Raw genomic sequence first — 12,975 nt, 5'->3', positions numbered from 1 at the left:
TTTTTTTTTTTAAGGGAAATTATATTTCAACGTTTTTCTTTTGTACCTCTATTTATTTACCTTCTTTGGGGGGGAATGTACGGGTGCTGTCGTGGAGACTCCTGGAAACCCGATTATCGGGTAGGTATAATCTCTTTTTTCCCCAGTCTCCTCCACGACAGCACCACCTGAGACGTACCAACTAAATCTTTCTAGGGGGGGATTGCCACCGAGAGGACCTTGCGGCCGTAGGCCATGTCCTCGTCCTGCTGCACCTTTACCCTATAGTGTTTAACGAAAGTGTGTGGCTTCTTCCAAACTGCGGCCCTGCATATCTGCTCGACTGATGCTGCACTATGCTCGGCCCATCTACTGCCCTTGTAGAATGGGCTCTAAGAGCCGAGGGGGCTTCTTTCCCTAGGGCCCTATAGGATTCTGTAATGGCCAGGTGGATCCACCTGGCTATGGAGCTTTTTGCTGCTTTGTGCCCTTTGTTTGGGCCAAAGAACTGGACAAACAGATTATCGTCCCGTCTCCAGTGGCCTGTGGTATCGATATAGCTCAGGACTGCTCTCCTGACGTCCAGGCGGTTTAGGGCTCTTTCTCCCTCATCTTTAGGTCTATTGAAAAATGATGGGATTACTACGTTTTGGGATCTATGAAAAGGAGACACTACCTTTGGCAAAAAGGCTGGGTCTGTTTTAAACACTAGTTTTGTGTCCGTGATCTTAAGGAACAGATGGCGAATAGAAAGGGCCTGCAGCTCGCTAACTCGTCTTGCTGAGGTGATGGCCACCAGAAATGCCGTTTTAATCATGAGCATTTTTATTGGTAGTGCCTCAATCGGTTCGAATGGTTCTGCTGACATCGCCTTCAGGACCAAATTAAGATTCCAGTCTGGACACATATTTGTGGGCCTAGGTCTTAATCTATCTGCTGCGGTCAGAAACCTGCTGATCCACCTATTCTCTGAGAACTTGGTGTCACATATAGCACTAAGGGCTGCAACCTGAACTCTCAAGGTACTTGGAGAGAGGCCCATCTCTAGGCCCTCCTGTAAAAATTTTAAGATTAAGGGGATGTCCGGGACGGAGTCCCGGGAATCCCTTCCCTGCTTCCATAAGGAAAACCTTTTCCAAACCTTCTGGTAGATAAGATTGGTTGTCTTTTTCCTGCTTGACATTAATGTCTCAATTACTCTTTCTGAGAACCCCCTTCCTCTTAGTGAGGATTCCTTAAGATCCAGGCTGTTAGGTGGAGTCTGTCTACGCCTGGGTGGTTCAGTGGCCCTTGTGTTAGCAGATCTGCCCGAGTCGGGAGGATGACTGGGTCCTGGATGCTCAGGGTTGTCAGAAGGCCGAACCAGCTTCTCTTTGGCCAGAAGGGGGTCACCAGGATCAGCGTGCATACCTGTGTTCCAAAATGCTGCAAGACCTTTGGAATCAACGGTATTGGAGGGAAGGCGTACACAAGTCCCTCTCCCCAGTCCTGGCTTAGGGCATCTACTGCTGTGGTACGGTCCCCTAGCCGGAGGGAGAAGAAGCTCCTCACTTTCGCGTTTTCCCTGGTTGCGGATAGGTCTAATTGTGGGGGGCCCCACCTGTTGGTCTGGGTTCTGAATGCCTCCTGGGAGAGAGACCATTCGCCTGGGTCTATCCGCCTTCTGCTCAGAAAATCCGCCCTTTGGTTCAGCACTCCTTTTAAATGTGTTGCCGAAATCGAGAGGACCCGGCCTTCTGCCCAGTGGAAGATCTTCCGCAAGATGTTTTGTAGAGCGGGAGACCTCGTGCCCCCCTGGTGCCGAATATGGGTGTCCGCGGTGGTGTTGTCCGACAGGATCTTTATATGTTGATTCTGTAATGAGTCCCCCAGCTGTTGTAAGTAAGACCCTCCAAACCGCCTGGAGTTCTCTGTAATTTGAGGACCTGTTTTTTATCTCCTTCGGCCATGGACCCTGAAGAAGCTGGCTTCCCACGTGCTCTCCCCATCCCCAGGCACTTGCGTCTGTCGTAATGTGTGTGGCTGGGTTTTGTATCCAGTGGACCCCCTTCCGCAGATTTGCTGGGGATGTCCACCAGCATAGGGATATTTTCACTGCGTTTTGGATGCACATTCTTGTCCCTAATGAGGACTGTCTTTGTCCCAAACTGCAAGGACTGTGGTCTGCAGGGCTCTGGTGTGAGCCTGGGCCCATGCTACCCCTGGAATGCACGACATCAGGCTTCCTAGGAGGGACATAGCTTCCCGAATCGTGCATGACTGTCTCCGCGGGAAGGTTCTGACCAGCCGACTGACCTTCTGTACCTTTACCTCGGGAAGAAGGGAACATTGGGATTCCGAGTTGAGTGTTATACTCAGGAATACCTTCTCTCTGCTGGGCTCCAGGCTGGATTTTTCCCAGTTTATAATCCATCCTAGGAACTGGAGAAGCACTGTCACCAGGTGTTCTGTCAGGAGCTCTCTGGACCCTGCTACGATCAAGATGTCGTCCAGGTAGGGTATTATCAGGACCGACTTCTTCCTCAGGTAGGCGGCTACCTTTGCCATAATTTTGGTAAAAATTCGGGGCACTGAAGAGATCTGAACTGCTGGTGGGTTATTTTTCCCCCCATATCCACTGCGAACCTCAGGTATCTCTGAGAATCCTCGTGGATCGGCACGTGGAAGTATGCGTCTTTTAGGTCTATAGACGCCATATAGGCTCCTCTGGGTATCAGCTTTATTGTTGAGGAGATTGACTCCATTTTGAATTTCCGGTACTTGATGAAGACGTTCAGGGGCTTCAGGTTTATTATCATGCACGGTTTCCCGCAAGGTTTTCTTACTAGGAAGAGCCTGGAGTAGTGGCCCCAGGTTTCTTCGTTCTGAGGTACCGAGGCTATTGGGTTTAGCTCCTGTAGTTCTCGAACGCTCCGTCTTAGTAGGCGCAATTGTTGCGCTGAGCCCCCTGTGGTGACGTATTTTCTTCTGGGGGGGATGCTAGTTCTATCTGGCATCCCTGCTGTAGGATCTTTGGGATCCATGTGCCCTCGCAGATCGTGGCCCACCGATCCGCAAAGCTCCCCAGTTTTGCCCCCACTGGGATGGCGTCAGGATCTCTGCTTTGGGTCCCCTTGGTGGGGGTTAGAGGAAATTCCTTTCTCTACCCCCTTTGGGGTAACTCCAGCGGCCTGTCTTGCCTTTGCCTCGATGAGACTCGGCCTGTTGCGCTGGGGCCCGGAAGAAGGTCCTCCCCCTCTGTTGCCTTTCCTCCGGGAATCCCCTCTTCCTGTCGGCCGCCTTTTCGAGGATCTTGTCGAGGTCCGGTCCGAATAGAAATTGGCCATAAAATGGGAGGGCGCATAGTTTGTTCTTGGAGGCTAAATCGCCCGACCATGACTTCAGCCATAGGACCCTTCTGGCAGAATTAGACAGGGCTGTCGCTTTAGCTGAGAGCTTAACTGTCTCTGCCGATGCATCCGCTAAGAAGTTTGTGGCCATCCGTAAAATAGGGAGGGAGTTTAGGATCTGCTCTCTTGGTGTTTTGTTTGTTATGTGGAGCTCCAACTGCTCCAACCATACTCCCAGAGTCCTAGCCACACAAGTGGCGGCGACCCCTGGTCTGAGTATGTTCGCTGCTGCCTCCCACGATTTTTTCAGGAGGCCTTCAGCCTTGCGATTCATTGGATCCTTTAATTGTGCGGCGTCCTCGAAGGGCAGGGTCGTCCTCTTAGCCACCTCGGCCACTGGGACATCTACCCTGGATACCTCTTCCCAGCTCGCGCACACCTCGTCCTTAGGGTATCTTCTTTTTACCCCTCTAGCGGAGAATGATCCCGCGTCGGGCTTCTTGCATTCTTTCTGGATTATTTTAGTAATGTTATTATGGACTGGGAAGGTGTGTCTAAGTCTTTCCCCCAGTCCCCCGAATATCTCGTCCTGCAGAGTACGTGGTTCTCTGGATTCCTCCATCTTAAGCGTAGCCCTGACCGACTTAATAAGCTCTGTTAAGTCGTCCTGGTGGAATAAATACTTTTTATAGTCCTCATCGTCTGAGGACTCTTCGGGCGCTGGTTCCTCCTGTTCCGACCCGATTGAGCTCTCGGAGTCAGAAAGTTCTTCTGGAATATGCACCCTTTTCTGGCGCTTCGCCCCGGATGCCCCCGCCGGCGGCGCCATTTGCAACGTCAAAGCTGATCAGTACCTCCTCCTTAACCAGCTTTCTAACGTCCTCCATGAATTCTCCCGATTCCTCCTTAACTAGCTTCGCTACGCACGCCTTACATAGGGGCCTCTGGTACGTAGCTGGCAGTCTCGACCTGCACTCCGCACATTTTTTGGGTTTTGTTCTGGGGGAGGGATGTCTTTTTTATCCCCTAGCAGATCAACAGAGCATTTTTGCGGATAAGCATGCAATATTCCAGATACCATGTATTGGGTTTTGCATAGTACATTTTGCCGCACTGGCTACTTACGGCCGCTGTGGCTGAAGATTCAGCGGTGTCTGGTGCTGGAGCACTCATGTCATATACCAATGCTGCAGACACCCACCTGCGACCTGTAGCACTGGATTCTCTTCTTTTCTTCTCTCAGGTTCCATTTTTTTTTAATTTGGCGCTTCCTCGCCAAGCCCCGCCCCCTCCTCGCACCTCGAGACGTGTGCGTGATTACGTCACCGCGCTGGACACGTGACGCGGCGCCCCGCCCCCTTCGACGCGTCAAAGGGGTTCCCGGAGCGCCACGCTCAGTCCTATACCGGGGGAGGAGGAGGAGGACCGGGGGATACCACCCCATGTGGCGTCCCGGGAGTCGTCCACAGGAAGGGAGGACAGGCAGACCCACTGCCCTCCGATCCGCCTGTGACTATGACTTCAGGCTGGCGTTTCCACCAGCCCCTCTCGGAGATCCTGCCTCCTGGCAGGACAGGAAGACACTAAGGAAGGTGGGGAAGGGGGGAGCTTTTAACTTCTCGGTGTGTTCCTGTCCTATCAGGAGGAGGCTATCTCAGGTGGTGCTGCTGTGGAGACGACTGGGGAAGTTGGGATTATTTACTCTAGAAAAAAAGACGGCTGAGGGGTGATCAAATAACTATGTATAAATAAATGACGGGACGATACAAGGATTTCTCCCATGATCTGTTTATACCCAGGGCTACGGCGGTAATGAAAGGGCATCCGCTACGTCTAGAGGAAAGCAGGTTTCATCACCAACACAGAAAAGGGTTCTTTACTGTAAGAGCAGTTAGACTGTGGAACTCTCTGCCTGAGAATGTGGTGATGGCAAAATCCAAAGAGGAGTTTAAAAGGCGACTTGATGTCTTTCTAGAGCAGAAGGAGATTACAGGATATAAATCTTAGGTTAATTATTAATCCGGATATACAGGCAGGTAGGAACTATTAGGGGTTGATCCAAGGATTAGTCCGATTGCCATTAGGGAGTCGAAAAGGAATTTTCCCCCCAAAAGGGCTTTACATACTACGTTAGGGTAGGTTCACAAAATCAAACTTCTTTGTCTGGCCTGATACGGCATATCTGCCCATTCCCCAGGCAAAGAACTGGAGAGGATACCTCTGAGCAGTAACTTGACAGATTCAACAGCAGCTTAGCTGACCCAGAAAGAGGTGAAAACTGGCCCCAAAAGGACCCACCACCTTCAACTTATCCAGAATCACTGTGGACACCTGAGCAGGGCTTGAAACAGCCAGTGGCAGGGAGTATGCCAATTCTAGCTCGGCGATCTGAGAGGGCTGAATGGGATGGGGGCTACTAGTCAGATCTATGGTCACCTGCCGTGATGAGATACAGTTAGGACAAAAAGGCCGCATGCAAACTCTGTTTTACAGCCACAGCACTCATAAAAATATAGCTCTGGCTGACCCGTCTTGAGTCTTCCTCTCTAGTGTTAAACAAGGCACTAAAACAGGTACCACGGACTGTTACCTAAACACCAAGGTGCAGTACAACTGCAAGCAGTACCGGGGTAGCTAGCCGCCAGACAGAGCTTAGCTGAATTGCAGATGTGGAAAACTGCTGGACGGATGCTGAGTAAATTAGTGTAGCCTCTTGTCATCCATTGTGAAACCGCAAGTCCCAGCACAACCCATGCTGAGAGCATGGTTTAAGGGGCGGACCTCTGTGCAGGAAGAGGGAAGGAACAAAAAGGGAGCCTTACTCAAAAAAAAAAAAAAAGCACGCTGACCACTGATAAAAAGGGAGGCGAAGGCACTGAGCAAGCCTGAAGCTAGGGCCTAGATTTTTACTTTGATCAGTGTCCCACTGGCACATAACAGTTTCCCGCCCTCAGCAGATGCCTGAGCGGGGCCGGAAGAGGAGCGCTCCCAGGCACAACCGCAATAATGTGGAAGTCGCTGCGCAGAGAAGGAAAGAAGGCCTGGCAGTACCACTTCACCCACACTTGAAGCTGGCAGCTAGCTCAGTCATGAACCAGAAGCAGCCAGAGAACTGACAGGGATGACCTGAGAGACAGGAAGACCCTGCACCAAACATAAGTAGGGGAACTAGCCCAGTTATAAGAAGAAAAAAAAAAAAAGAGAGAGAGAAGAAGAGGTCTCTCTTTTAAGTTTGAGACATTTGCAGAAGGGATATGGATCTGAGCTGGTCTATGGGGAACTGATGAAGGGAACCTTTGGTAGGGCAAATACTCAACCATCGTTGCCCCTCGAGATGCTCTACTGCTCCAGCCTTATCTACCTTGACACTCATCTGTCTTTAATGAGGAAGGGAGTGCTCCAGTAAAAAAACGAGGGGAAACACTTTGGCTAGCAGGCTACATACAAGTTAAGACTTGAACGTGCTTCCTTTTCCTCAGAGGTTGGGGCAGACAACAAAATGGTTAGCTCCACACCTCTGTTATTTCCCGAGCCAGAAAGGCCGGCGAGAAAAATAGGTCTGCCTCCTTAGGACACTAAGCAAAAACTGCAGGACAAATAGAGCGAAGCGGGAAGATCCAATACTTTTTTCTGCTTAGCGTCCGCCAACTAGCTGCAGTAGCTACATGCAGGATCTTCAAGCTGCCCCTCCCCACCCCACCTCCAATGACACGGATGAGAAAGGAAATTTGCCTGTAAAACGAAGCCTGACTACTGCAGGTAGAACGAAACTGTCTTCTTCCTGCAAGCATCATCGCATGAGCACAGGAGCCAAGCGAACATCTCATTGGCAGGGGTCCTACTGATGACCTATCCTAGGCCCATCATTAAAATACAATTGCACAACCCCTGTAAACCATTTTTAACTCCACATCAAAATCCGTACGGACCCATACGGATTTTGGTGAAAAATTTCCTGTGTGTTGTAGCCAAACTCTGCCTGTCTGAAAGATCACTAAGGGTTTGTTCAACAGTGACAGATTTGTTGCAGGGCATTTTGCAGCTGGTCCAAGAAAGAAAAAAAATTTTGCTGGTAAAACAACCCCAGTTAGATCAATGAAACGGATTTTTAGTAATAGAAATCTTCCATATGTGAATTTACTCTCAAGAATGTCAGTTACTATCTTGCATGTAAGGGCCCTTTTACATTGGGACGACTGTCATGTGCTTAAACACTTAATAATTATCCTAGCAATTCCAGTTTAGTAAATGGAGGCGGAGCAGCCAGAAATTGCTTCCGGATGCCTGCCTCTATTCACAGTAGACAAGCAGTCCTTTATAGATGGCAGATAGGCGTTTGATTTTTATGGACGAATGATAAGTGAACAAATTATTATTTGTCGTTCAGTCACTAAATAATTATCATTGAGATTTGCACGGTGGACCCAAGGTCTACAGGAACGCCACTGCTCCATCCACTTCAATAACTGTGCTGGAGATTACAGAGTTCAAGCGCTTGGTAAACTCCAGCATAGTCAATGGAGGAGCAATGCAGCCGAGTGAACTTTGCTCCATTCATTTGACTGACCAGATCCCACTCTCGGTTACACCCCCACCAATCAAAGTTATTCCCCATCCTGTGGATAGCTTTATAACTTGGCACAACCCCATCAAATAACACAGCTCAATGCACATAAATAGCCCAATGGCATAATCCACACTGACTCTTGTTTTGCATGTTAAAACTTAATAATTAGTGTGTGAGGAATAAATTATACCCATGTGTTTCATGGATTATGTAAAGAAAAATAAATATGTGAAAATAAGTTCTAATTTAAAATAAGATTTCTTCAATAAATATGCTAAATTTACCACGTGCTACAAAATGCACGGGAAATTATTAAATACAACATGCAAATAAATAGCTATGGTGTTATATTAATACTGTGCACAAAGAGATCCTTCATTGTACTTCACATATTAAGAACTAAGAAAAACTGCATGATGATCACAAATGTCAAGTACTTTTTATCTACACCTATCTCATCTTACCAAAGTAATCTAACCAATTCCTCACCTGCCGCAGGTGGATGCTGACCACTAACCGTTGGCAAATCCAGAGAACTATCAGACATAACATGCTTCAATTCCCCGCCCATATCTGACAGCTTCATGTCAAACTGGATGGAAAGTGCATCTTCAGAGTCATCTTTTCCAAAGCTGCTGCCAATAGAAGGAAGATCCAGAGATTTAATAGACACAGAGTCCTCTTTAGCTTGTTTAAGAGCAACAAACTTATCCACAAAGGACTTTTCTGTGTTGTTGTCTGCAGTGGTGACTTTGTCATACTGGAAGGTAGAGTCATTTTTCGTAATATTGGTTGAATCTTTCATTGCATCAAGTGTCGCTGAAGAACTTTCCAGAGAAAGCTGATCAAAAAATTCACATTTAATAAAGGAGTTTGAAGATGTGGCTTGAAGGTTTTGGAGGCCAGCAGCAAATATTGTTGGGTCAGCTGTGCTAGCTTCCAATTTGAAAACATTATACTTGTCATCACGGATTTGCTCAACAGAACTGGTATTACTTGTCATAAAATCGGCAAAATCATTCTGACCACCAATGGATGTAGTGTTGGTAGATAGCCCAAAAAGTGTAAAGTCTCCAAAGTCATCAAGCAGAGTGGAACTTTTAGTAGGTGCAGTGACAAGTGATGATGATGGTAACAATGGTGATGGAGATGATAATGAAAGTGGAGGTACAGGCAAGGCTACAGGCTTGGATAAATGAAATGTCTTGGGAAAGCTATTACTTGTTACAGAAGAAGAGGAGAACGAACCAAGATCAGAGAATGGTTTTATTTGGGTTGGCGATTTCTGTTGTGGACACGTGGGAAATGTAAGTGATGATAGCGTTTCTCTCAATGGAGTATCTAGGGGCGATATGCTGTCTGCAGTCTTAAAATCTGTGAAACCATCATCAGCTCCAGATTTGAAGTCTGTAAAACAAAATTGATAAAAGGGTAAGCAAGTGAGATTTTTTTTTTGCTCATGGGTAATGAATATACACAAAGATACATTTCCACTCAGTGAGAGATTGAAAAGGGTCATGGTAAACAGAATGCTGTTTATTGGGAGAGGATAAGGACACATTCAGAAAGCCATATTTTTGGGCTGTGTGTTGGCCATGTACTCCATTGACAGTATAGGGGCCCACGATAGCCTATGAGGCTATTCATGCAGACTGACATGAAAAAAAAAAAGATCACATTCAATTTTTAGGGTCTGTGAATATCAGGCAGCTGTTCAATGAAAGTTACACCAGAAAGCGGAGATCGCTAAATTATAAAATGTTGCATAAGCAAAATAATCTTCTACACTTTTTTTAAAAAAAAATCAACACTGTAGAAGGAATATTTTACAGGTTTTAAAATTTGAAGTAATAATTTGAAAATGGGACTTGGCGAATGTATTTCACGAGAGAACAGCTGCCATGCTTTTACAATTGACCATTTTCCTGCCAAGTATGTATCTCCTACATCCTTGCAAGGAGATAGTCCAGTAGCCAAAGACATACAAGATACACCCCCTTGCTGCTAATGGCTGTACCTCACTGTACTGAAGCTAGAACTGATCTTGTAAAATCAAGAAGATCAGGATTGTGGTTTTAGCAGTACAGCCTGAGACAGAGGAGGTTGAAGGGAAAGCTGTATAAACCTGCAGCTCTTACTCCCGACTATTTCTAATGGGCCGTTTACACAGGACAATTATCGTTCAAACAAATAAATTTGAGATAATTGTGCAGTGTAAACTCAAAAAAAGGTTCACAGGTTTTTATTGCTGACTTTCAGTCAGCATAAAAACCATTGCTGGATCTTGGCCTTGTCACTTCGTATAAACGTTCCCCGCTCAGTGCTTCACATAGAAGGTGAAGTACTGAGTGAGAAGGCAGTGATCTAGCGGTGGAGTCTGTCAATGTAAACACTCTGCACGAGCGCCAACGACCTTAGCGGTGTCATAGCTTGTTGATTTGTTTACTCGACTGTTGGCTCATGTAAAAGTGCCATAAGTACTAAATCAGCAAGACCTGGACTTTTATTAGTGTTATCACACTGCCCCTCTATCAGAGAAGTGAAAATAGATGTGCACTTAATCATCTAATTACCCCTCGTAACCTAGAATGGTAGAGTTGGAAGGGACCACGAGGGTCGTCTGGTCCAACCCCCTGCTCAGTGCAGAATTCACTAAATCATCCCAGACAGATATTTGTCCAGCCTTTGTTTGAACACTTCCATTGAAGGAGAACTCACCACCTCCCGTGGTAACCTGTTCCACTGATTGATCACCCTCACTGTCAGAACGTTTTTATGGCAAGGGTGTTTGGCACCAAAAGCAAGTTCTATACATTTAGGCCTCATGTCCACGGGGAAAATCAGGCCCGCTACGGATTCTCCATGTAGAATCCGTAGCGGGTCCCTCCTGCCCCGCGGACATGAGCGCTTAAAATAGGAATAAATCAGAATTAACTTACCTCTCACACGCTCCGGATACTTCCTTCGCTGCGGCGTCATCTTCTCTCGTCGCGGCCGGATCTTCTTTCTTCGGCTCGGCGGATGTGCATGATGACGTCGGTGACGTGCCCCGCGCATGCGCCGGGCCGAAGCAAAATGATCCGGCCGCAACTGAGAGAAGATGGCGCCGCTGCGAAGAGAAGAACCGGAGCGTGTGAGTAAAATCTGATTTTTGTGTCAATAGAAGCCCGCGGGAGCCGTCCCCGCGGGAGACCCGCATGAAAATGGAGCATGGTCCAGATTTTTTCATGCTCCATTTTTTAAAAAAAATCACTTTTATTGACGATCCGCGGGTCAATGCATCCCTATGGGGTGCGGATCCGCGCGCGGGAGAAGAGTTAAAATCCGCTGCGGATTTTAATTCTTATTTTGCCCGTGGATATGAGCCCTTAGTATGGAGCTGGGCTGATGTAACAGACCTATAACAGAATCCTACTGCTTCCGCCAGGGTCAATGGTGTCTTCTTATCCCCACAGGGAATGGCACTAGCCAGATGTTAAGAAAATTGTAGATCAATGTATCAGTTAATTATTCTATATTTCATTGTAGAGCCTGATACTGGTATGAGTAGTGAAGGAGTTAAACCAAACTCTTCTATAGGCCTGCATGTCTTCTGAGGAAGAAAGATTAGAAGATAAGACAGCCTACTAAATCACTCATGTATGTTTATAGAATAACATACACAGGGAGAAGTGACTAGACTGTAGGGCACCTTCCCAGGCCTTCCTTTCTCCTGAATTTATGACGGTCTTATTGTATGTAATAGATACACTTAAGGAGGTGTAACTTATGTTAATCATTTTTAGTTTTAGCCTATCATGTATTATTATTAATCTTGGAGGTATATACTTTTGCTGTGATGTCATTTATAGTATATAATCTTTGACCACCTTAGAATAAATTAGAAAAATCACTTTATACCACATAGCTGGTTTGATTTGAATTTCTCCTGAGCTCAGACTTCTGCACGGGATCTGGGATTGTCTTCTCTTTGATAAACACATAAATTCTCCCTACACCAGATATGCCAGTTATTCCCCCTACTCTTTGCCTTATCCTTAGAACCTTTATTAAAAAACATTATAGCTAACCCCAACATTACGGGACCTGAAATTGACTAACGAGTAGGCCAAAATAGCTGCTTATGCACAGGACCTTCTGCTCTTCATAACTAATCCGATAACTATCCCTTGCCTAAGGGAGTAATTTCGGAAATTCCAAACAATCTCTGATTTCAAAAAAGATTTCGATAGAAATGGTGTTGGTGTGGAAGAAAAAGGTAGGAAGTGGAGCTACTCCGATGTAGATCCAATGAGGAGATTGGTGGAGTAATTGTTCCAATACGTGGTTTCTTATTTCTGTATGTGGTGAAGACGAATAGGTGCAACAAGTTCCAGGTGCTGCCATATCAGCAACTACAAAACCTAGATAGGTTGGCCAGTGAGATAATAGGTAGAGAAGAAAAAGACGCTGATCGAGTGGTGCAACCTCTTGTAGAAAAGTGTGCACAGGCTTGGATCTTTAGAAGAAAGTGTTGCTTTATTTTGAAAGAAAAAAAACCCAGCTGAATCGCACAGCATTTCGAGACATAGTTACGCTATATAGAATGTACATGAATAAAAGTAAAGTGTATAATAACTTAAAAAGAAATAAAAAAAGAGGTGGCGCCACTCAATCAGCATCTTTTTCTTCTCTATCTATATCCAGAAATCAGAAGCTACCCTTGAATCCTCATTACAGTTTAAAGTAGTCCCAGGACGCCATCAAATATAGGAGTGTAGATCCCTAAAAACCTAGACGAACTCCACATGCATAATTTTGTTGCTATTCTCCAGAACATCCATGAGGACTTATCTCGTTGGTCTAAGGGCCTATAGACCTGGTTCGGACATAGTAAGACATTCATTTAGATCGCACAAAGTATCTTAGATCTATTACAAACGCTCTCTATCAAAATCCGTGGTCACTTCTTCAAATCCATTGCTGCTCGGTTGTCGCGATTCATTCTCTATCTCCCGAAGGCCCGGGAGGAGTGTGCGCGCGTTTGTGCGGGAAGGAAGGCTTTGGAAGACCTCTTACGGTATTTGAGAATGCATGTTCGGGACATGGCTCCATTCATCA

The 12,975-nt window shown here is 46.4% G+C and overlaps 1 protein-coding gene across 3 annotated transcripts in view; it reads right to left on the bottom strand.

The window, feature by feature from the left end:
* SYNRG (synergin gamma) overlaps positions 1-12,975 on the bottom strand; it is a 242,020-nt gene that overhangs the window by 103,107 nt on the left and 125,938 nt on the right. For all 3 annotated transcript variants that reach the window (XM_066609210.1, XM_066609193.1, XM_066609202.1), the window contains exon 12: positions 8,365-9,282. In XM_066609210.1, the coding sequence (XP_066465307.1) occupies positions 8,365-9,282 (918 nt within the window). The remainder of the gene's footprint in view (positions 1-8,364; positions 9,283-12,975) is intronic.

This window comes from Eleutherodactylus coqui, chromosome 1 (genome assembly GCF_035609145.1).
Source record: "Eleutherodactylus coqui strain aEleCoq1 chromosome 1, aEleCoq1.hap1, whole genome shotgun sequence".
In the NCBI taxonomy this organism is placed as follows: domain Eukaryota; kingdom Metazoa; phylum Chordata; class Amphibia; order Anura; family Eleutherodactylidae; genus Eleutherodactylus; species Eleutherodactylus coqui.
This window is presented reverse-complemented; position numbering and strand designations above follow the sequence as displayed.